Below are 21662 nucleotides of genomic sequence, written 5' to 3'. Positions count from 1 at the left end.
AGGCTCTGTGCCGACAGCTCGGTCTGGAGCCTGCTTCGGAGTCTATGTCTCCCTCTATGCTCCTCCCCTGCTCATGCTCTTGTCTGTCTCAAAAATAAACATTCAAAAAAAATTAAAAAAAAAAAAACCTGTTAAGTTTTTACCATTAAGCATGCTTCCCTTGTTGTATTGTGCTACTACATTATAAAGTTGTTTTCCAACAAATTTTTCTAGGGAAAGGTGAAAATTATGACTTTGTAGTAATAAAAGCAAATGAATTACAAGTTCTACGGTTCTCCCCCTCCACCGTTTATGCCCTATTTAATTTAGTGACAAAGTAGTTTTCTAACATTTTAGTACTAGTGAAGACTTCAAAGGGATAATGAGCAAAGGGCATACCAAGAACTTGTTACAAGGCACTTTATTAAAATAAAAGTGCTTACATCCCTTTAATGTATTAATCTATTTCCTGAATAACATGGAATATTGAACAAATATTGTACACCGATTCTGTTCCTTAGAGTAGTAGGAAAACAGTATTAATGTTTGTTATTCCTCCCAACTTTTTACATTTTTGCTCACCGTGGTATTGCCTAGAGCATAATTAACTGTTAAAAAAAAAAAAAAAAGGAATTTCTACCTAGTGTTCTCTAATAGCAATTGCAAAATGCTACAAAACCCATCAAACAAATTCAAATAAGAATTCCAGGTAACTTAAATTAACACCAGTTTTGAGAAAACCATTTTTATTATCATCACCACCCAGCTTATTTGTGCTGGATTATGTACCAAATGGCCAGATCTTCTAAAGAACATCTACATAACATTTCTTTCATGTTTCAAGAGATGAAAATAACTGTACAAGGTTAAGTACAAAAGTACACAAGACAGCGGACACGAAATATCCATGTATGAGATTTTATCCCACCTGCAGCTTTTATATATTTGAAAAGTAGAATTCATGAACTAAAAAATATTGTCCTTCTATAGTCCTGTCAAGTTTAATGGAAGTGTGTTTAACCTGATTACAACACTAACACCAGTATCACTGATCTGATATTTACAAAAAATCGTATTTTTCAATAAATTAAAGTCAATGCAACACCCATGCAAGCTAGAATGCTAGCTGTTTGGTGAACAAGGACCTGACATCAGAACCAGAAGTCTATAAAGTCCCAAACAGTAGGTCTGATCTTTTTCAAACTGCATCCATTCCTCGCATTGATGATGTGAAACCCAATCCCATTCCTCTTTGTGTGTGGGTCTGTGATCTTGCCATTTCATACTGAGCATCTAGATTTCTAAATACTTCTTCCTGTTGCTTCAAAGTCTTGTAACTTTCTTCATCAACTGAGCTACATCCAGCTTCATCTTCGCTCTACACATCAGATAAAAAATATAGTTACAATTAACACAGAAGAGAAAAAAGGTTTTTCTCACTTGACAGTACTTATGATAAATCACATTTTTTAGGATATGGATTTGACCTTATTTAGCTCCCATTCATCCATTTAGCACGTATGAAGTACAAGGCAATGTTCTCTCTAAGTATTGGGAAGGACCAGGAGATATGCTATTTTAAAAAGGCAGGTGAAGAGTGCCTGGGTGGCTCAGTCAGTTAAGCATCCAACTTCGGTTCAGGTCATGATCTCATGGCTTGTCAATAGGAACCCCGCGCTGGGCTCTGTGCTGACAGCTCAGTCTGCAAACTGCTTCGGATTCTGTCTCCCTCTTGCTCTCTGCCCCTCCCCCGCTCATGCTCTGTCTCAAAATAAACATTGAAAAATTAAAAAAAAAAAGAAAAAAAAAGCAGGTGAGACAGGACTATAAAGAAGTTGACATGTGAGCAGAAACCAAGAATGATGCAGGGACCTGAGGGAAGAAAAGGACAGGGAAAGCTAGCAGCAGATGCAGAGGTCCTCTGGCATTGTTCGAAAACAGCCAGTTCAGTCAGTGCAGCTTGCTTTAAGCCAAATACCCTTTCGATGAAAAAATACATTCCCTTAAGTAATAATACCTGAGCATTTGTGAAGTTTTCCCAATTGTTATGTTAAATCTAATACTGGACCTGTACATTTACACTTTACTCAGGGAAAAAAAAAATCTAAATAAAAACTTGAAACAAAAAAATCTATGTCTTAATTTAAAAAAACTCCCTGGAAACTTTATTTACTAAGTAAAGCTTACAATCTTAAAAATGGTTCATCTAAGGTATAAGCAAGTTATAATCAACATGTTAATTTAAATTGAATAATTTGTATTGTCAACTAACTAGTGATAACATAATTCTGTGAAATTAATCTGAAGAACATTAACAAGAAAGCATCAGAAAGAACCCAAAGTTGACACATTACTGAAATAACTTTTAGATGGAGGAACAATGTTAACCTGAAAATGTTAGTATGTATTTTAATTCCAACCATGTAACTCACCTTAATACCCATTAGTTTCCTGAACTTGACATTTTGGTCCTTGTTTCCAAAATTCAATTTTTCCCATATTTCAGCAGACTGGGATTTGTCCTGTTAAGAAACACTCAACTTTTAGAATACATAAAATTTAGGTTCTCTTTCATCAGGTTACTAAATCTCGCTGTAAAAGAAACAACAGCATTTATGGCATTCTACCAATGGAGTTTATCATTATTTTAAGATTCCTATTACAATGTAATGAAACAAAGAAATAGAAGTACTTCACAATATATCCTTCATGGAAAAAACTTAAGCTAAGAAGCAGCTTCTTCACCCATTATAAATTTACAGGAATACTGTGTTTTTTTGTTTTTGTTTTTTCCTAAAACTGGACTTAGATCATGCTTTTTCCAAAATTAAGTAACTGTGGTAAATTAAACTATTCCAATCAGGTTTGCAGGATAATAAACCCAAACCAATCCTTTCCAATCCACTGTTGCTCTAAACAACTACTTATTAGGTATAAATGACAATAAAGAGGAATTAAAGAACTTACCCCTTCTTTCTTGCCCTGCCAAAGCATTTTCCTTTTTTTCTCTTGTTCAGCAAATTTCATTGGATTCACAGCTGCTGGGTTGTAATAGCTAGGTACAGCTATTCCGGTCTCTGCCAAAGCTTTAGCCTGCAGGGCAGCCATCTGAGCTGCCATAGCTATCTGAGGGGTAACTTGCGTTCCTGATGCCAACAAGGCAGCAACATTGAGAACAGAACCTCCGGTGGCTGCAGCTGCTGAAGAGAAGGGAAGTACAGATTTCTAGACTAAGCAAAGCAAACCTCCTAATTTACAGCAGTGCGTTTACATGTAAGAACTAATCTACAAAAAGGCAGAATATTTTCACCAAAATAAGGAAATGCATGTTAGTTTATAAAGCAGTTAACAGTTTAGTAAAAATTTATTGGACGTACTTATAAGATTTCCTGGATCTGATCCTTTATACATACTTTACGTATCTGAAAATAGTAAGTATTCTACAAACGGTAAAAAGATTCATGATTTCAATGAAAATGAACTATGGTGCTTGTAGCTAACTTGTAACACAATAAAAACAGCCCAACATGGGGCTCGAACTCAGGAACCATGAGATGACCTGAGCTGAAGTCACATGCTGAACTAAGCCACCCAGGCATCCCTAAAAACTTTCATTTTTACAGTCTTTAAGCTTACAAAAGGATTTAAGACATTTATTTGATCTTAAACGAGTATTTAAGATATTAAGGAAGACACACGTAAAACAAATACTAAGCCCAAAGCCTATAAAGGTTAAATGCCATGCCTGGTGTTTCCATTTTAAGTGGTTGAGTCAGCAACTGCATCAATTTTCTGTGAACAGACTGTTCTAAGTATTTTTCTGTCAGTCCAGGATATAAGCTTAAAAAGTTCTCTCCATTACTAATATTGTGGCAATCCAGTTATGAAAGTTTTGAGGAAAATAACAATTTGTACAATTTTAGATAATTTCAAGAAGCACCAATTAACTAGAAATGTCAACAAAACAAAAAACACCTTCCAGATTACATTCCATACAATTCAACAAGCACTCTCTGATCATCTTCAATCAGGTAATGTTTGTGTTATGTCGAAAGTCTTGATTTCTTATCCAGGTTTAGCCATCATTTTATTAAACTGCATTTTCTCAAAAATCATGACTAAAAGACGTGTAGTACTGCTAAAGTTTAAACAAGAACAGTGACTACTCACTTGCCAAAATTACGTCCATCAACTAATTAAGAAACATATACGCACGAAGAAATTATGAGGTATGAAAGTTAACATCAAAAAGTAAGTTGTCCACATTTCAGTAGCATTAACCAAAACAAACAAAGAAAGGTTTACTGTGCACTGCTGGCTAACAAAGATCATGGGTGATTTGCTTCCATTATTTTTCTGAATTTTTCAGATTTTCTATAGGGAAATGCCATACACTTCCATAATAAAGAAAATAAATTACCTGCAGCTATTTCTTGTTGTTTTTGTTTTTCAACCATTTCTTTTTCTCGCTGTTCTTGTAATTTCTTTGCCCTTTCCAACCTGTCAATAACAATTGCATTGAATTTAAAATAACGCTCAATATAAAAATATTATTTATCTTTGTACTTCTCCACATGTACAGACACGAGACAATATAGAATTTTAAATTAAATTTAACACATTGGTATCTGAATATGGGAAAAAAAAAGCATTCGTTCTTAACATATCAGCCACAGTTAAAAGAACTATTTCAGTACTTGTTTTAAACATTTTTAAATTCACGGAATAACCAAAAACTAGAATACTTTTTACACACAGTTCTCACGGAGAGTATTTTGAAAAAATAAAAATTATTCAGTCTTGAACTGGAAACATGAAACAAATTCATCTCCAAATGAAAGAAAAACAGGTTCTGGTTCACTCTAAATTCACTAATACATACATATACTAAACATGCTGTCAAGCCAGTATCTATTTCTTATATAGTAAGTTGTAATATCATCTTCATGAGTTCCTGAAAGAGAAGCCTCTTTTCTTCAAAGGATTACTGATTTCCCAATCATAAGTTAAAAGCCACCCCTTCCTCCTTCAATTTGGTATAAAAGGACAAAAATTAGGGAAAAGATTTTGTTTTGGGGTACTACATGTAGTAAAATACAGTGATAACAAATGGGCATTCGCTTTAACAATTGCTAAAATTTACATTACATGAATATAACAATCTATAATTTTATTCCCATTTATTGATCACATATGCAACAAAGAAACAGTACAGACTTGATTTTGTCCTTGGGGATAAAAGTTTCTGATTAGGGATAACATTAAAATGTTGGTCCACATACGTGAAAAATATTTTCAAATGAGTTTAAAAATTTCGTCCTTATTTTTTTAAAAAAGGCACAACGGTCTACATACTACAGTTTCTTATTAACCAAAGATTTCCCTTCAAACTTCAAATTAGCCAAAGAGCAATCTGGTATTCTGAAAAAAGTTATTTCATATAAATTTATCTGAAAATCACTAAGCAGATTTAAGTCAAAATAGTTTTAGATGCTAGAAACAGCTTCAAAAGTAATAAAAGCCCCAAATTGAAACACACCCAACTTAATAAGAATACAGGGCTTAAAAAAATACTGGCCAGGCTTAATCGGCTATTCTTTATAGATTAGTTCAATACTATTATAAATTACTTCTTAATTTCGTTGATTTTAGTTTCAGGAAGAAAATATAATTGACTATTATTGGTTGCATATTTAAAATGGCCATTGCAGGTTGGAATTAACACCATTCACTAAGGTGAATGGAATGAAGAAGGGGCGAGCTCACACCTTTGCTGCTGCTGCTGTTCAGCTGGAGTTTCTGCCAGGCTGGGTTCACAGGGCAGCAGCCCATCAGGTTACATTGTGATAACTGTATTTTTGTAATGAAAAAAAAAATACAAACTCAATTTCATAAGGGAAAAAACCCCAAATCTAAAGTATAGTTTTCAGAATATGGGAAAACCTGCAAACAAGCACTTGGATTTTACTTTACTTCTTCCCTCTCTCTATAAGGCAGTTCTTTCAATGATTTTGCACGTTTTGGCCAGAGAGCCCTACTGTGTGTCATCCCACAATTATCAGAACATCTTTGACATTATTTCAAAATTAAACCATACAACCATCTCATGCTATCAGCAGTAAAATTTACAAGATCAAATAAATCACCTTGCAATGTTAAGCAATTTCAGAGGCGAAATTTAAGAGTTTTTAAGAGTTTCAATTGCAAATCAAAAGTATTTATAAGCCTAAATTTGAGAAAAATGAAACAGTTAATCACGAAGGGAAAAAAACAAACTGTTGCAGACATTGTAATCTCTCCAGTTGGACAAACTGGTAAATGTTTAAAATGAGAATTAACAAATTACTTACTTATTAGTTCTACATCACAGAGCTGGCACAATAGCATAGCTAGATTTAATCATTTAACTTATACCCTGAAACCATTCACTTTGTCCACACAATTGAGTATCTACTTCCAGTTGAAAAAATGAAAAACACATCAATAGAAAACATACGAACCTCCTAGCTAAAGCTTCTTGTGCATCCATTGCTGTGTTTCTGCCTCTGAAGGGAGGTGGACTGGGAGTTCGGCTTAAACTTCTGCTAAATCTTCTTGGTTTTTCAATTCTCTTCTTTCTATCTCTGTGATAAATATTTCACATGTTGCAATACAGCCAAGTAATAATAATTACCTCACTTAATCAAAACCAATTATATTTACATGGGTACCAAACAGTAGATAATATACTTCAAAAACCCTTTCCTCTCCACCTCTGCCCTACAGCTTCCACAAGGTATCAAGGTTCCTTGAACATGCTGCTAGTTTTCTACAAGTTCATTTAACCATCCCAGTTACAGACATTTAGAATGTTTCCAGTCTTTTGCTCTTACAGTGTTACAAAGATAGACTTTATACTGTTATTTTATGCTGACATAGGTGAATACATAGGATAAATCCCTAGTAGCAAGATCCATAGTTTAAATGTTCCTAGTATTTTAATCTACAATGAATTAGTTCATAAATGTTAAAAATCCAAAGCACATTATCAGAACAAAAGAATTAGGAAAATTAAAGATTAAAAATAAAACAAAAAACAGGCAGCGATCGGAGTGGAGTAACAGTGGCCAAAACTAGAACTGCCATAAAAAAAAAAAAAAGCTAGAAATGCCATAAATAATGGCCTGTATTGTCCAAATGGAGAATAAAAATTATGGTAGTTAATGGTGAAATCCATTTACCCTAAATTCACTAAACCTCATAACTGGTAAAGTTCAAATTAGTAACCTATTACAAACTAAAACTACTGATATACTGGAATGCCTGGGTAGCTCAGTTGGTTAAGCATCCAACTTCAGCTCAGGTCTCACAGCTTGGGAATTTCAGCCCCATATCTGGCTCTGTGCTGACAGCTAGGAGCCTGGATCCTGCTTAGGGTTCTGTGTCTCCCTCTCTCTCTGCCCCTCCCTTGCTTGTGTTCTCTTTCTCTCTCTCTCAAAAATAAATAAACATTAAAAAAAAAAAAAGCTGATATAGTGATCAAAAGGGATAAACCAAGTTACTGTAATAAGCACAGTCTACTTTTACCTGTATTTCAGTCTTTACAGACTAACTTGAGCAGTAGGCTAACAAAAAAGCTTTTCTATTACTTTAACATCAGGACCTCTGCATATACATACACTATTAATAACCGCCTTATGTAAATATAATTATAAATACATCCTCTGAATATTTACATTTTCTCTTGTGCTTCAAAAAATTTTTTTCTATTTTATTTTAGAGAAAATGGGGGGAGGGGCAGAGGGAGAGAATCCCAAGCAGGTTCCATGCTCAGCATGGAGCTGATGCTGGGATCGATCCCAAGACCCTGGGATCATGACCTGAGCCAATATCAAGAGTCAGGATGCTCACGTGACTGAGCACCCAGGTGGCCCTTCTCTTATTTCACTTCCTATCTCAACAAATTAAAGCCTCCCCTCAAACAAGTCAGGTTTGAATAAGCTCATCTTTCTGAATGTCTGAGATAGCATATAGAGTGTGGTGGGTTAAGCACTCGTATTCAGACACACTTGGGACTTGGTCCTGACAGTACTATTTAATAACTATCATTTGAGGCTTCCTAGACAAGTTACTTAAGGTTAAGTCCAATGGTCTGAATTCACAAAACAATTGTTTTGCTACTATGATTTTAATGGGACTATTCCTACCTACACTTCACAGAGTATCTGATTAAATGAGTATACGTAAGAATGCTATGCAAATGTTCAGGTTTGTTCATTGGTCAGAATGTGATAAAAAAATTTTTTTTTAATTTATTTTCATAAAGAGAGATGGAGACAATCTCCCGCAGTAATGGTGGGGAGCCCAACATGGGGCTTGAACCCATGAACCACGAGATCATGACCTGAGCTGAAACCAAGACTCAGATGCTTAACCAAGTGAGCCATGCAGGCGCCCCATGATCAATATATTTTATAACTCTAAATAAAATTCTGATCCACAATTTTGATGTTTTCATAGTGAGAGAAGATGAACAGACCCTGTGAGGGACCTATCTAATTTTATTCATGATCATGACTACTTACCGACTTCTACTCCTTGTCCTACTCCTGCTTCTGCTTCTATGCCTGTGTCTTGATCTTGAACGGGATCGAGATCGGATCCGACGTTTTCTTTCCCGGCTTCTGGATCTTGATTTCTTCCTCTCTCTGCTTCTGGATCTTGACTTCTTCCGCTCCCTACTCCTGGATCGAGACTTCTTCCGCTCTCTGCTTCTACTACGATGACGCCTAAAAATAAAGCCCACAAATTTGTAGTTAGAGATATATCTTTTCAAACTACAGACATTATGAATTATCTACCGTGTGTGCTATCAAATCAGGCTATAAACTACTCTGTATCGTATATAGAAAGGATAATTGAAGCTTTTAATGAAGGAAGTTATAACAAATGGGCCTTTATTCTTGTTTGATGATGCCTCAGAGGGAACACAGTAAAGCTGTAACATGCCAAAAATGCAACGCATCCTACCCCAACTTAAGATTCTGTTTAATAGTTTAAAGTCTACTATTGCTTCATCGGAGTATTTATGCAACTTAAAGATGACAAGTTAATCTATTACTGAAAAATTTTGACCCAGTTTGATACCACCTATTTCCACAAACTCCAAACATGGTATTAAACACTGCTTCTTAAAGCAAAATTCCCACAAAATTTCAGCCATGACCCAGTCTCTAAAAAAAACCTTTTCACCTATACCACACAGTATCAGCAAATTCTACACCATTTTATTGGCTTAAACATAGTTCAGCTATGTAACTTTTTAACTACAAGAAACAGATAAATTACAAAGTTAAAAACAAACAAACAAACAAAAAAGCACTTCACTAACTGAATGTGTGAATCATCATCCTTTACCCCCCAGTCTTGGACACCATTTTTGCCTTTATCTGGTAACAATGTCCCAAAGATTTCGGCAACTAATGGACATCAGTAGGCAAGAGAATAGGTCAAGTTAGCAAACACATGTATTTTCTTCTCCTTTCATATTTTGAGAGAGAGCACTCATACGTGTGAGAATCCCCAAGTAGCCTCCTCCCTGTCAGTGCAGAGCCTGACGTGGGGTTCAAACTCACTAACCATGAGATCATGATCTGAGCTACAATCAAGAGTTGCTCAACTGAACAAGTCACCCAGATGCCCCACCAAATATATGTATTTTCTAATTAAGACTGGGTATTGCTGGATTAATGAGAAGCTTTCCATAACATAGCTCTACGGATGGCAGTCACTTATAAACGCCCAAACTACTTACCTTTCACGAGACCTAGATCTTGAGTGACTTCTGCCTCTTGATGACTTTCTTTCTTTGCGTTTGTGTCTGTCCTCGCCATTTTCAGATGAATTTAGTCGTTCTCTTCCTTTATCAGAAGAATGTTCTTTGTCATTATGTTCCTCAGACTTGTGTTTCTTAGATGATTTATCTTTGGATTCGTGTCTTCTTGCCTGTTTTAAGAAGAAGTTGGTTCTTTCAGGAAAATAGTGCAACAAAGAGAGTTAGTATGGGTATCAGTAGACAAAAATGTTGAGATGCAACATTAGTAACCTTAGGAGTGTGTGGCAAATAAAAAAAATGATCTAGTTTCACATCACCCAATGTTGCAGATGAATACTACTAATCTTTGTCTTTACAAATCCCCCAAATGCAGTTTTCTCCCCAAATTAACACAATTAAAACAATGATTTTCAATGTTGAAATAATATTGAAAAACCATCATTATCAGAAAAAAGGATTCCCTGATGTTTCTTTTTTTTATCTAAAAGAGTAAGGGAGATACACATCAAAGCTTTCAAAATTTTCCAATAAACCTTTTAGAGAAACAAACCACATACACATATATACATCAACTTCTAAAACCAGAGTACATATCGTTTACGTTTAAAAACAGTAACAAAGATGATCAGGACACAAAGAAATGCACCAGAAAACGCATTTCAATTAGGTAGCTAAATAAGATTAATCTTACTAATTATTAGTATTTTCTGCAATTTAAGTTACTTTACGCAGAGTTGAAGTGTCCTTTTTAAAGCTATACTGCCACATTCTCTCTAAAAGACGGCTCTTGATTTTTCTCCCAATGTCTAAACTGTGATGCAATCACTTTTCATCTTGCAATATCCCAACGGGCTTGGAGTTCTATTACATTTCATGTACCTAGGGTAGAAAATGGCAACCGTATCTGTTTTAATTTTTACAAAATCAAACTAGGCATAATATAATTAATCCCTACACCATCATACAATACCTACTTTCCCCATACTCTGAAAGATTTAAAACCAATGCTTTTGCTTTCACAAAATATGCATTCAGAGACTGAGCTAAAATTAATTGCATGATCAAGTCTCCATCCTACACTCACACACCAAATTAGGAAGTGATAAACATTGGATCTCCTCACATTAAGTTGTCAAACCCATCTTTTAGGAAGGCTTAAAATCCCAGGCATCTCAGAATCACAATTTTAAAGCTGGAAGGAAATTCAGATGGTCTAAATTCCCCTTACTGTAAGTACGACTATACTAAGATCTAAAGTCACAAAGCTACATGGTAGCAGCTGAACCCAGACCCCATGTTCTTCTGATGCCCAGGACACTGCTTTTCTACCACAACAGGACACTTATCTCATGTTTCCCAAACAGGCCATAGCATGTTTCTTTCCACTCAAGATTAACTTTTCTTAAAAACAAAAAACTTGGCCAAACATTTTGGAACATGCATGATATATCTGAAAAGAATCATAGTAAGTTAATATTTTGCAGAAAAACAAGAGACCTGGAGACACACCTAAATTTTACTTTCATTGCCAGTTCTCTATAATATGGATTTATAAAAGTTATTTCCTTGATTTTGCCATATAGTGGCAAACTGGAAAAGCTTTAAATGGTTCAACTTCCAAAGGTTTTAGAGTTTATTTCAATCCAGGTTTCCAAACATAACATTACTATTAAAAAAAAAAAACATTAAAACCCTTAACTGATTTAAGATATACTTAAGGGAAATAGGAGTTTGAATGACTAATAGTTACCTTATCATGAAGTAGGCTTATTATTTTGCTATCTGAGTCTGCAGCGTCTTCAGTTCAGTCTCTTCGCGCATTAGCACGCTGAGTATGATTTATTATAGAAATGTTATCATGTGAGCTAAACAAAATAGTCATTTTCACAAAAACTCTCCTAAATTAAAAATTTAACAGAGCTTCCATTAGGGGAAGAGGTGAAGTCCCTGCCCACGTTTTTGTTTTTTTTTTTTTTTTAGGAGTCCCTTGCCCAGCCCCCATAAGATTCTTCTCCTCCCTTTTTGGCTCCTACTTCTGTTCTTCCTTGTTGGCTCATCCCTTGTCTTCTCAGGTGGGCGAGCAAGTTAACTCCTCTGCAATACAGCTGCTGTCTTTTTTCCTCAAGTTTTGCTGTCACCGCCACCTTTCCAGCTGTCCCTCACAGACCCTTTTACTTCAAAATTCAATACTACTCTTAGGGAAATTGAACTGGTTTGCTAATGAAAAGAGGACTCTCGTTACCTTCCATAAAGAAAAAGTAGCCCACGGATCTCTAGGATATTGCTACTTAAAGATGATTGCTATTTAAAAATCCTGAGCAGTCGTCAGGCATAAGGAGACTCGGGACCTCAGATTAATGGAAGCTCTGTGTGACAGGCCTAAAAAAACCAATTATAATCTTCATATGAAATTTTTATTGTGAATATTTTCACAACATAATAAAATTAATAATTTTTGAATGAACTTTTCATATAAACAACTATCTTCTTGAACAATGATGAATCCATATCATGCTTATTTTATAACCCAATTAACCTTTTAAATTTCAAGTTTTGGTACTTACCTTGATGAAATCACATATTCACACAAACATTTCTACCAGATATTTTACAAGAATTTTAAAGTGCCTATTCACTACAAAGTGTTAATTACCTCTTTGCTTCTGCTCCGGCTCCTGTGTTTTCTTCCTTCATTATCTGTAAACACATACAAAAGTTCACCATAAACAAAGATACAGAAATATCTCAAAAGCAAATTCTAATAGTTAGGTAAAAGACAATTTCCAGTCCTTCTTCCCCACCCTTTTTAAAGTAGGCTTCATGCCTTGCGTGGAGCCCAACGTGGGGCTTAAACTCACCACCCTGAGATCGAGTCAGACCCTTAACAGACTCTAGCCCATTTTGCTTAATTAAAATTCTACTTACTAACTTTCAAAGACTATTTTTTTTTTTGGCAAGGTGGGATTATTCTAGTTAAAACTGTATGTATTTGAAACAAATCCAGCCACGTGTACAAACCAGATATAACTGAGAGTAAGCAAAACAAAACAAAACAAAACAAACCTCCATGACAAGTCAAAAACAGATACTGTCTTTCAGTTTGTCACAGACTCTTAATTTACAAAACATTCTGACTAGCCCATCTTGTTTTCCAGTCCACAGAAAATTTATAAAAGGGCTTAACAGAGGTACACAAGAAAAACAAAAACAAGAATGCAAAAAAAGAAACAGGTTGAACTATATTTGGCTTAAGTGGTGAGAAGGGTGCTATAGTTTAGAATAATTTCCATTCAAAACTGATTTTAATACTGTACAGTTTCAAATATATATGTAAAAATATCTATGTGAACTATCTTATAGGTAATTATCCATGGGCACAAAGGATAAATAACTAGAGCTCAGGTCTTAAAATTCTCTTAACTCATTACCATTCTACTTTTCACTTAACCTCTTCATTATATAGCAGTACTAGTTAAAAAAAAATATACAGGAAAACGTCACGCTTCCTATATCATATCAATTTATTCTTTTTTAGGTTAACGAGTAAGGAACATCTCAAAAAGCCAAAATCTCTTGCTTCAGAAATATTCTAACATTAATCAAAACACAAGGTTAAACACGTTCTCGTATTGTATATCAAAGCATGTTAAAGAACTCCAGAAAAACTTACCACTGCCCAGACCACAGCTTTCAAAAACATTTTCCCAATGTTGAAAAAATGAAATTTAAACATTTCAGGGTTGACAAATAATTATTGTGACACAAAAACACATTTTTGAAAAATATGTATATATATATATTTGCCTTTGGAGAAGTTATAAGTTTCTCCATGAAGACATTTATGTTTTTCATAATTAAAAAATTCTCCAGAAAATCACCAATGTACTTTTATTCATTTCTCAATTGGGGGAAAAAAACATTAATTGTATCAAAAACTAAATGTATGTTTTACACACACATCTAAATGGATTATAACAAATGCTGATAGTGGTAGTTACAGTTCCAACAACTCATACCTGACTTTCGTTTTCTTTCTCTTGACCTTGATCGTGATCTTGAGTAATGATGTTTTGAGGCTCTAGGAGAAATAGATACATCTGACTGCTCTTTTTTCTTATCTCTATCTGGGGATGTCTTTTCTGGGGCTAGTCCATCTCGCTCTGTGTCACTAGCCTAGAAGTTTAAAGAAAAATGATTATAAGTTCTTAATTACATTTAAAATGTTCCAATTTCTTAAAAGAAAGGGAAGAGAATGATCCTTGAGTTAAAAAAAAAAAAATCAATAAATCAGAAGGCTAATTTCTAAGTACCTATTCGTTGTACCTGATAAACCTAAATAAATTGAAATGACTAACCCAGTAACAAAAATATATATGATTAGACTGATGTCTTTCACTTTAAAAAATCCTTATTTTCATAACTTTAAAAACAACGGGGGAAGAAGAGGGCTCCAAGTATTTTCAAAGAACATACATTCAAACAGAAAAAATACAGACCATTTCAGATTTGTGAAGTCATTTACCTGACTTTACCAATATGCTTATTTTAAAATAGCATACACTAAAAAAACATTTAAAATAAGTTGGTAAAATTTAGAGACTCAAGTCTAAGAAAACAGCAGAGAGAATGCTTCTAGATTATAAAAGAATAAACAGAAAATTAACTTACCTATCTGAGAACCCAATCTTAATTTCATTAACCCTCTTTAATGAAAACAGCCCCCTGGCACAGTGCTGCTGCAAAATATGGTCTGCCTCTCCTCACATATGCTCTGGGCTATGGAAACATTAAGTTGTTTCTGCTTTAAAGCATTTTATAAATTTTCACAATGCAATTAAAAAAACATTAAATTGTACGTATACTTTCCAAAGAGTCCTGACTTAGATTTTTTCATCTAAATATCAGTTTTGTTTTCCAGTTTATAGAAGGCAGTTTCACCTGCCTTGCTCATCATAACAAACTACTCAGCACAGCAATCAAACAAATGAATTCTTGTTACTAATTTCCAGTTAAAAAAAAAAAAAAGTATTTCTGTGGCTGTTTAACTGTGCAGTCCAAATTACAAACAGCAGCATCATACAAAAAAGACATTGATTTAAATGAGTCATAGAAAAAAGCTTCAAGAAGCTAAAACCTGAACTGTTCCCAAATCAGATTTTGATAAAAGGCAGGGGAAACCGTTTTAGTATTCAGAAGGTGGACCACTTGGCCCTTGACCTAAGAATGGTTTTTACATTTTTAAAAAGATTAAGCAAGAAATGAGACAGAAAATGTATGTTGTCCACAATGTCTAGAATACTTACTACCATGGTCTTTACAGAAAAATCTGAATTGGATAAAAAGGGAATCACTATAAATTTTCAGGAGGAGGAAAAAAAATCACATGACAATGAATTTCTCCTTCCTTTAGGAAGATTAGTCCAGAAAACAAATGCCAAGTAAACTAAAAGGGGAGCAATTTAACAAATGAAGGGGGAGAAATTGCACTATTTCAACAACTATTTACTGAAGAGTCGCAAATGTGCCAAACTCAATGCTAGACTCAAAGAATAAAATGCTAAAAGATTTGCAAGCTTAGTTGGGATGAAAGACATAAATGTGTTAAGCCTCTGACAACGGTTTTAAAAAAAAAAGCAAACAAAGGAAACTAACTACTGGAGAGGTTCTTAGAATCATTCAAGGGTCTTGTCAGTTTTCTATGTATGGGTGATTTCTGGAATCATAAAATTTTTGTGGTGAAAGCTTTCATCGCATAGATTCGAGTTCAACTTTATCTTACAGCAAAGCTCCCCTAAGATGCTCTTTGTGCTCTACTTTCTAATAAATCAAGCTGTATCAATTAATCATGATTTTCACATTACCCATTTTCTTTTAATTCTCCTTCTCATCATTATCCTTATGGGCTACTTCAGAGATGTCTGTGATGTTAAGTGCTAGTAAAGCTTACACTTGGTAAAACTGCAAAAACTTAAGCACTGCTATCACTTCCATTGGGGGCATGCTGCAGAACCACTGGCACATGTCATTCACTTTTTCAGAGATCATGACTAGAACTATAAACGACCTTTCCACGGCAAAATCAGCATCTAGCCCAGGTAGTACAAGTTTTCAGTCAAGTTTATTTACGTGCATCACAGAAGCCTGGCAATAGGGAAGTCAAATGCCCATGGCATAAGGGAAGACATCCAGTAAGAGAAGCTAATAACTTATACCAAAAAGCCATTTTCATCTGTAAAATATATAGAACAAAAACCGTCCTAACACTAAACAGGTATGAATGATAGGTAGCCAGTTGGCCCTTATTTCCATGAAGCTATTTTATAGTAATAGCCTAATGAAAAGTATCCAAAAAAACCCCCAAAAAACAAAAACAAAACCCAACTGAATAAAATTTCTCTGATAAGTTCTTAACTGTATGTCGATTTAGCAGAGAGGTACATAAGAAATCTTAAATGCTAATTGCAAAGCCGTCTTCTACTCTAGCATTTGCTTTTTCAGAAGGCCACCAGTTATCCTAACATTTTTATCTTTTTTTAAACCCTCATAACGCTCAAGACCAAGTACACAAATCTTTTTCCAGTGCAAAGAAGGTACAGTGAATCTAATACTAGGCCACTTCTCCAGGGGACTGTGTCTTTTTATTGAACGAGGCACTGCAGGTCCAAATGTTTGAAATGGCTTCGTTTTTAAATTTGAGCCCAAGTAAAACAATGCTATTCTTTATTTAAAGTACCTTAAGGGGCCCAAAACACTAAACAAAGGAAAACATTACATCGATTAGTTGCACAAATATAAAAAAAGGCTTCCAATTGTTTGAAACCTTATCAAAAATCGGTTAATTCAATTAGGCATTGGAGGAGAGGAGTGCAGAAACCATCCTAATTCCAGAAACCCTAATTTTTATAAAAGAGCAAACAATAAATTTTTCGTTATGATTATAGCCCTACTTGTTTTCGAAAAGGAGTAAACAGAACTTTTCTTTCCAGTGGAAAGGAATACAAAATGCTTGCATTTTTTTTTTTAAACAGTTTCAGTAAAAATGAAGTAATCACAATAACGCGATCTACCAGAATTGGGCATCTTATACTCAAAAGCAGGCTTTTTTTTTTTAAGCACCATTGTTCTTATTTAAAATTAAACGGGTCAACGCAGGGTTCTTAAATTTAAAGAAACAACAGCGATGATAAGGCTTTATTATAATGCTTTTCAAAGACTTCAAAATGATTACATCACGAGCCTCTTCGGAAACAGAACAATCAGAAATCGTAGCTCCAAAGCCTTCCCGTAATTAAGCCGAATTTTTTTTTACTCCTTTTGAGCAGCATCTTCCTCAGGTCCTTACTAAAAACAAATTAAGGTTTTAACAGGAGAAACACTAATTGAAATTATGCAACTAGAATCTTACTGAGCGTAAGCAAAAAAACCCAAACCAAACCAAAATAAAACCCCAAAACCAAAAAAACCCTGCTATGACTCTTTTCCCATTCTATCCACTACAGACAACGCCTTTTTGACCCAATACTTTTCCAAGACCCTCGCCTCCCCCCCCCCCCCCCCGCATGCTTTTTCTCTCTTCCCCAGCCCTTCCCCAACACGGACATAAATTCCCAAGCCCTAATGGAATTCAATATAAACCACTAACAATGAGTAAGCTAAACTGGACGCCGGTCCGTGGGTCAGAAAGAATACAGGGCTGGAAAAAAGATGAGGAAAGTTCTGGAAAAAAAAAAAGACACTCCCTGAGGCTCCCCACCCCCATCGACACCGCCTCATTTCCCCCTCCCTACAGCAGGCAGCCATGATGGCGGGCGCAGAAAAAGGCCGCGGCGCCATTTTGTCCACACACACGCGCGGACAACAGCTCTGGGAGCCGTTCACCCACTCTTTGGAGAGTAGCAGAAAAACATCCCCGGCTTTAAACCCAGAGTTGGCACCTACCGCCATAGTCCAGAGTCCTTGCCGCTAGTGCGGCGCCTCCACTTGCCGCTCTCAACAGTACCGGCCGCCCCGACGCTTCGCCACAGACTAAATCGCTCGCGCGAGAGACCCGGATGGCACAAAGGGGGATGAGGCCCGGTGCGTCGCACAGCTTGCTGGGAAAAAAAAAAAAAATGGGTGGTGATAAGAGTCTCTATAGCAACGTGTTTGGAAGAGGTGATTGGTTGTTCTTTTGAAGGGGGCGTGTAAGGCCAGGAGGAGGGCGGTGCCAAGAAGGTACCCTTAGAATGCGCAGCCTGGAAATCGAAACGGGTGGAATTTAGGGTGGGGCGACTTCCTATTTCGATTCTAAAGCAGTCTTGGCCTCCTCCGGCCGCCGTAAAAGGGGTTGGGTTTGTATTCTCCCGCCAATTTAAACCTGTGGGCTAGAACCTGAAGAGATTAGGGACAGTTGTCGGGGGAAGGAAGCGGGGCGGTAAATTTGAGTGTTCTTCTTTAGATTCTGCAGTTGCAGGTGAGGAGGGGGAAACGCGCTGCTGTAAAGACCTGGGGGTGGGTTCACGTCGAAGGAATAGCGGCCTCATCTCACCTCGGGGCGTTTTTCCCTCAAGACGCTGGCGGGAGAGAATTTGAAGCGGGTTCTTGCTGGTCTGTTGCCCAGCTGGGAGCACTTATGCATGGGGGCCTAATTGACACTTTCATTTCGTTTAATTTGCTAATCGGTTCTCCACCCGGAGTGACCTCAAATCGTTACTCGAATCAAGTCACTCGTCTGCTTAGTATCTTTTACCCTGCGGCACCGAGCATAAAAATCCAATCTTGAAGTCGAGGATTCGTTAGCTCCTGCACTGTTTCATTTTTGCTGTGGCCTGGCACCTGCCCCAGACTCGTTCCAGGCTCTGAGCCTGTGCATTCGGCCTGCGTCACTTTTCCCTCCGAGCTTTGCATAATTGGCTTCTTGCTCTTGGCCTTACACTCTCGGTAAGAACTCTTTCCCGTGTTTAGAAACGTCCTGTGACCGTAGCCTAAATCTTCCCTGTTTCCACCAGTGAAAATAATAAGTCACCTAACACATAAGACTGAGTGCTTGCCGCGAACCAAGCCTTGTTCTGTGAATATTTAAAACTCCTCTAACAACCTTTGTGGGTAGGTACAACTGTGTCCCTGTTACAGAGAATTGAGGAACAAAATCCAGGACGAGTGTCGTAAACATGAAGGAGCACCAAGTCAAAAATCATTCCTTCCCTGTGCTGTACATTCTGTAAATTTTAAAACATATTTCTGCTAGCACTTATCCAAACAGTTGTAAGTATTTGGAGGTTGTTCCCCACCAGCGATCGATCCAGGGATTGTTTTCCATCTTTGTATTTGATCCCACACGCCATACATACAATGAGTTATATAGTCTTTGCTGATGAGATGTTCAAGCGACTGTCCTGGGGTTATATGTATACTCTTTGGTGCAGTCAGAAACCCAATCCAATTTTTCCCTTCTTATTTTCATTTACTGTACGTTACTGGAAACATTATAACAGACTTTTTTTTTTAAAGTTCAGCTGGAACCTTAACCATCCTTGGATATCCCAGATAGTCTGACTTCAGAGCTTCCACTATTCATTGCTATCCTGCTTAAAGGTTTATTTCAAATGAAAACTTGTTATAATTTCGAGCTAGGCACACAAAATACTAGAAGCTCTAGGATACATTGCTGAGATCAGATTTATGTTCCTAAACCAATACATTGTTCTCTAATGATAATCATAGCTGTAGTTCCATTTATCTTATTGGTCCAAAGTATCTAGTGACTGCAGAAATAACACAAAGAGGAGTTTTCATTGGATTTATATATATATACGTATATGTATATATACGTATGCATCTATATTTATAGGGACACATATATCTATATGTCCTTTTTGTTAAAACTTTTTGTTTCCCAAGGAACTGTGTTCTTTGCAACGATATAATTTGTTCTCTTATTTTACATACTGTCACAGGGAAAGTAGTGGTTCCTGACTCAGGAAGACAATCTCAGAAACATGTGGAATGATATTGAGTTGCTGACAAGTGATGATACAGGAAGCGGGTACCTAAGTGTTGGCTCAAGAAAAGAACATGGAACCGCTTTATATCAAGTTGATTTGCTAGCGAAGATCTCCTCTGAAAAGGTAATGATTATGATGCCATCTTCACTCAAAACGTTTTTGCTAAATACTTAGTAAGCCTAGTAGCCACATGGTAAATGTTCTGTAAATGCTGACAGCACTTTCTCGAGGAATCAAGTTTCAGTCTCACGTTACTGGAAATTTCCATCTGAATTCTCCCACTATTGTCTTAAGTTCACTATTTCCAAAACTGAACATTTCGTAGCTCTTCTTGACGTTTGGACATACAGAATGTATATAAAGTGATATAAAAAGTACCCACCACCAGCTCAGGAAATAAAACATTACCAGTAGAGTTGAAGCCCCTGAGGTCTCTTCCTTTTCCCATGCTCTCCCATACTCCACCCATGAGTTAAGCACACTGCTGAGGTTACATTTATCCTTTTCATGCATTTCTTTCTCCGTTTCATTTTCTTCATTTATTTATTTAAAATTTTTTAAGTTTATTTTTATTTTTGAGACAGAGAGAACGAGTGTGCGCATGCAAGTGAGGGAGGGGGAAAGAGAGAGGGAGAGAGAATCGCAACCAGGCTGCGCACTGACACTGTATAACTTGATGGCAGGGTTCAAACCCATGAACCACGAGATCATGACCTGAGCCGAAGTCAGACACGTAACCCACTGAACCACCCAGGCGCCCCTTTCCTCTTTTAATAATAATGCTACCATTCTCAGCCCAGGCTTGAAACCTTATTGTTTGAATCCTATAGAAAAACTCAGATTCTCCTTTTCAGTAATTTGCTTCTGATAAAGTATTTTTTTGTAAACAAAGGGTCTTTTTTTGTAGAGAAAGTACATCTGATTTTTTTTCTGAGTATTATAGCCCAAGTTCCCTCCACTTTCCTTAGTCAATGTAATATTTCATTCTCTAAGAAAGAAGGTTTAAATGAAGAAGAGACAAATTATTAGAAAGAAGAGTTGCATTTTTTAGGGCTTGAAAGGCAGGACCTCTTTCTGGGGACCTTACTCATAAACAGTGGAAATACTTCCTAACTCATTCTGTAAGTCCAGCATTGCCCTAATATCCAAACTAGGCAAAGATATTAGAAAAGAAAACTGCAATATTTCTCTTGAATAGAAATGCAAAAATCCTCAACAAAATATTACCAAATTGAATTCAACAATATATAAAAAAAAGTTATATACTGTGACCAAATAGGATTTATCCCAGGTATGTAAGGTTGCTTAGACATTCAAAATTCAATTAATGTTTAGGTGATGGTTGTAGTAATTACCACCTTATTTTGGTAATCATTTTGTAATATGTATCTATATTAAATCATCACATTGTACACCTTAACCTTACACAATGTTAGATATAAATTGTATCTCAGTAAAGCTGGAAAAATCGGTGTAATGCTTCACATCAACAAACTATTCTTAGATAAAGAATATCTATAAAAAACTTACAGCTAACATCATACTTAGTGGTAAGAAACTAGAAACTTACCCAGTAAGATCAGACCAAGGCAAGGTATTCCTCTCACTACTTTCCAACATCATACTAGAAATGTCAGCTAATTCAATAAGACAAGAAAGAGAAAGAAGAGGCATACAGGAAGAAAGAAAGAAAGCTGTCTTGGTTTACACATGACTTGATTGTCTATGTAGAAAATCTGAAAAAACTCCTGAAACTAAAAAGCAATTATAGGGGTGCCTGGGTGGCTCAGTCGGTTAGTTAAGCATCCAACTTCAGCTCAGGTGATGATATCACGGTTCGTGGGTTTGTGGGTTCCAGCCCTGTGTCAGGCTCTGTGCTGACAGCT

The 21662-nt window shown here is 36.1% G+C and overlaps 2 protein-coding genes and 1 long non-coding RNA gene across 10 annotated transcripts in view; 1 reads left to right on the top strand and 2 right to left on the bottom strand.

The window, feature by feature from the left end:
• Nucleotides 1–385: 385 nt before the first annotated feature.
• On the bottom strand, nt 386–17866 carry RSRC2 (arginine and serine rich coiled-coil 2). Of its 5 annotated transcripts, none has more exons than XM_019814486.3 (10): nt 17732–17866; nt 13810–13966; nt 12447–12490; nt 9773–9985; nt 8544–8747; nt 6480–6602; nt 4400–4479; nt 2947–3179; nt 2412–2501; nt 386–1357 (listed from the first exon to the last, which is right to left on the bottom strand). In XM_019814486.3, the coding sequence occupies exons 2-10, from the start codon at nt 13888–13890 to the stop codon at nt 1178–1180; spliced, it is 1248 nt and encodes a 415-aa protein (XP_019670045.1). In that variant the 5' UTR covers nt 13891–13966; nt 17732–17866; the 3' UTR covers nt 386–1177. The 5 variants fall into 5 exon arrangements, with proteins under 5 accessions (XP_019670045.1, XP_019670046.1, XP_006938483.1 ...); XM_019814487.3 differs by having other exon boundaries at nt 2947–3176; XM_006938421.4 differs by having other exon boundaries at nt 9773–9963.
• On the bottom strand, nt 16970–17589 carry LOC109493164. Its single transcript, XR_002147237.3, has 2 exons — nt 17436–17589; nt 16970–17134 (listed from the first exon to the last, which is right to left on the bottom strand). It is a non-coding gene; the product is annotated as an uncharacterized LOC109493164 (long non-coding RNA).
• The window catches only part of KNTC1 (kinetochore associated 1), a 73265-nt gene continuing 69334 nt past the window's right edge, over nt 17732–21662 (top strand). The window contains exons 1-2 of one of the 4 annotated variants that reach the window (XM_045041125.1): nt 17732–17869; nt 19729–19899. In XM_045041125.1, coding sequence (XP_044897060.1) covers nt 19771–19899 — 129 coding nt within the window. In that variant the 5' untranslated portion in view covers nt 17732–17869; nt 19729–19770. Of the gene's footprint in view, nt 17870–18089; nt 18246–18279; nt 18713–19728; nt 19900–21662 lie in introns of those variants that run through there. The other 3 variants (XM_006938420.5, XM_045041123.1, XM_019814484.2) reach the window with 3 other exon arrangements.

The sequence above is a fragment of the Felis catus genome, chromosome D3 (genome assembly GCF_018350175.1).
Source record: "Felis catus isolate Fca126 chromosome D3, F.catus_Fca126_mat1.0, whole genome shotgun sequence".
Taxonomy (NCBI): domain Eukaryota; kingdom Metazoa; phylum Chordata; class Mammalia; order Carnivora; family Felidae; genus Felis; species Felis catus.
This window is presented reverse-complemented; position numbering and strand designations above follow the sequence as displayed.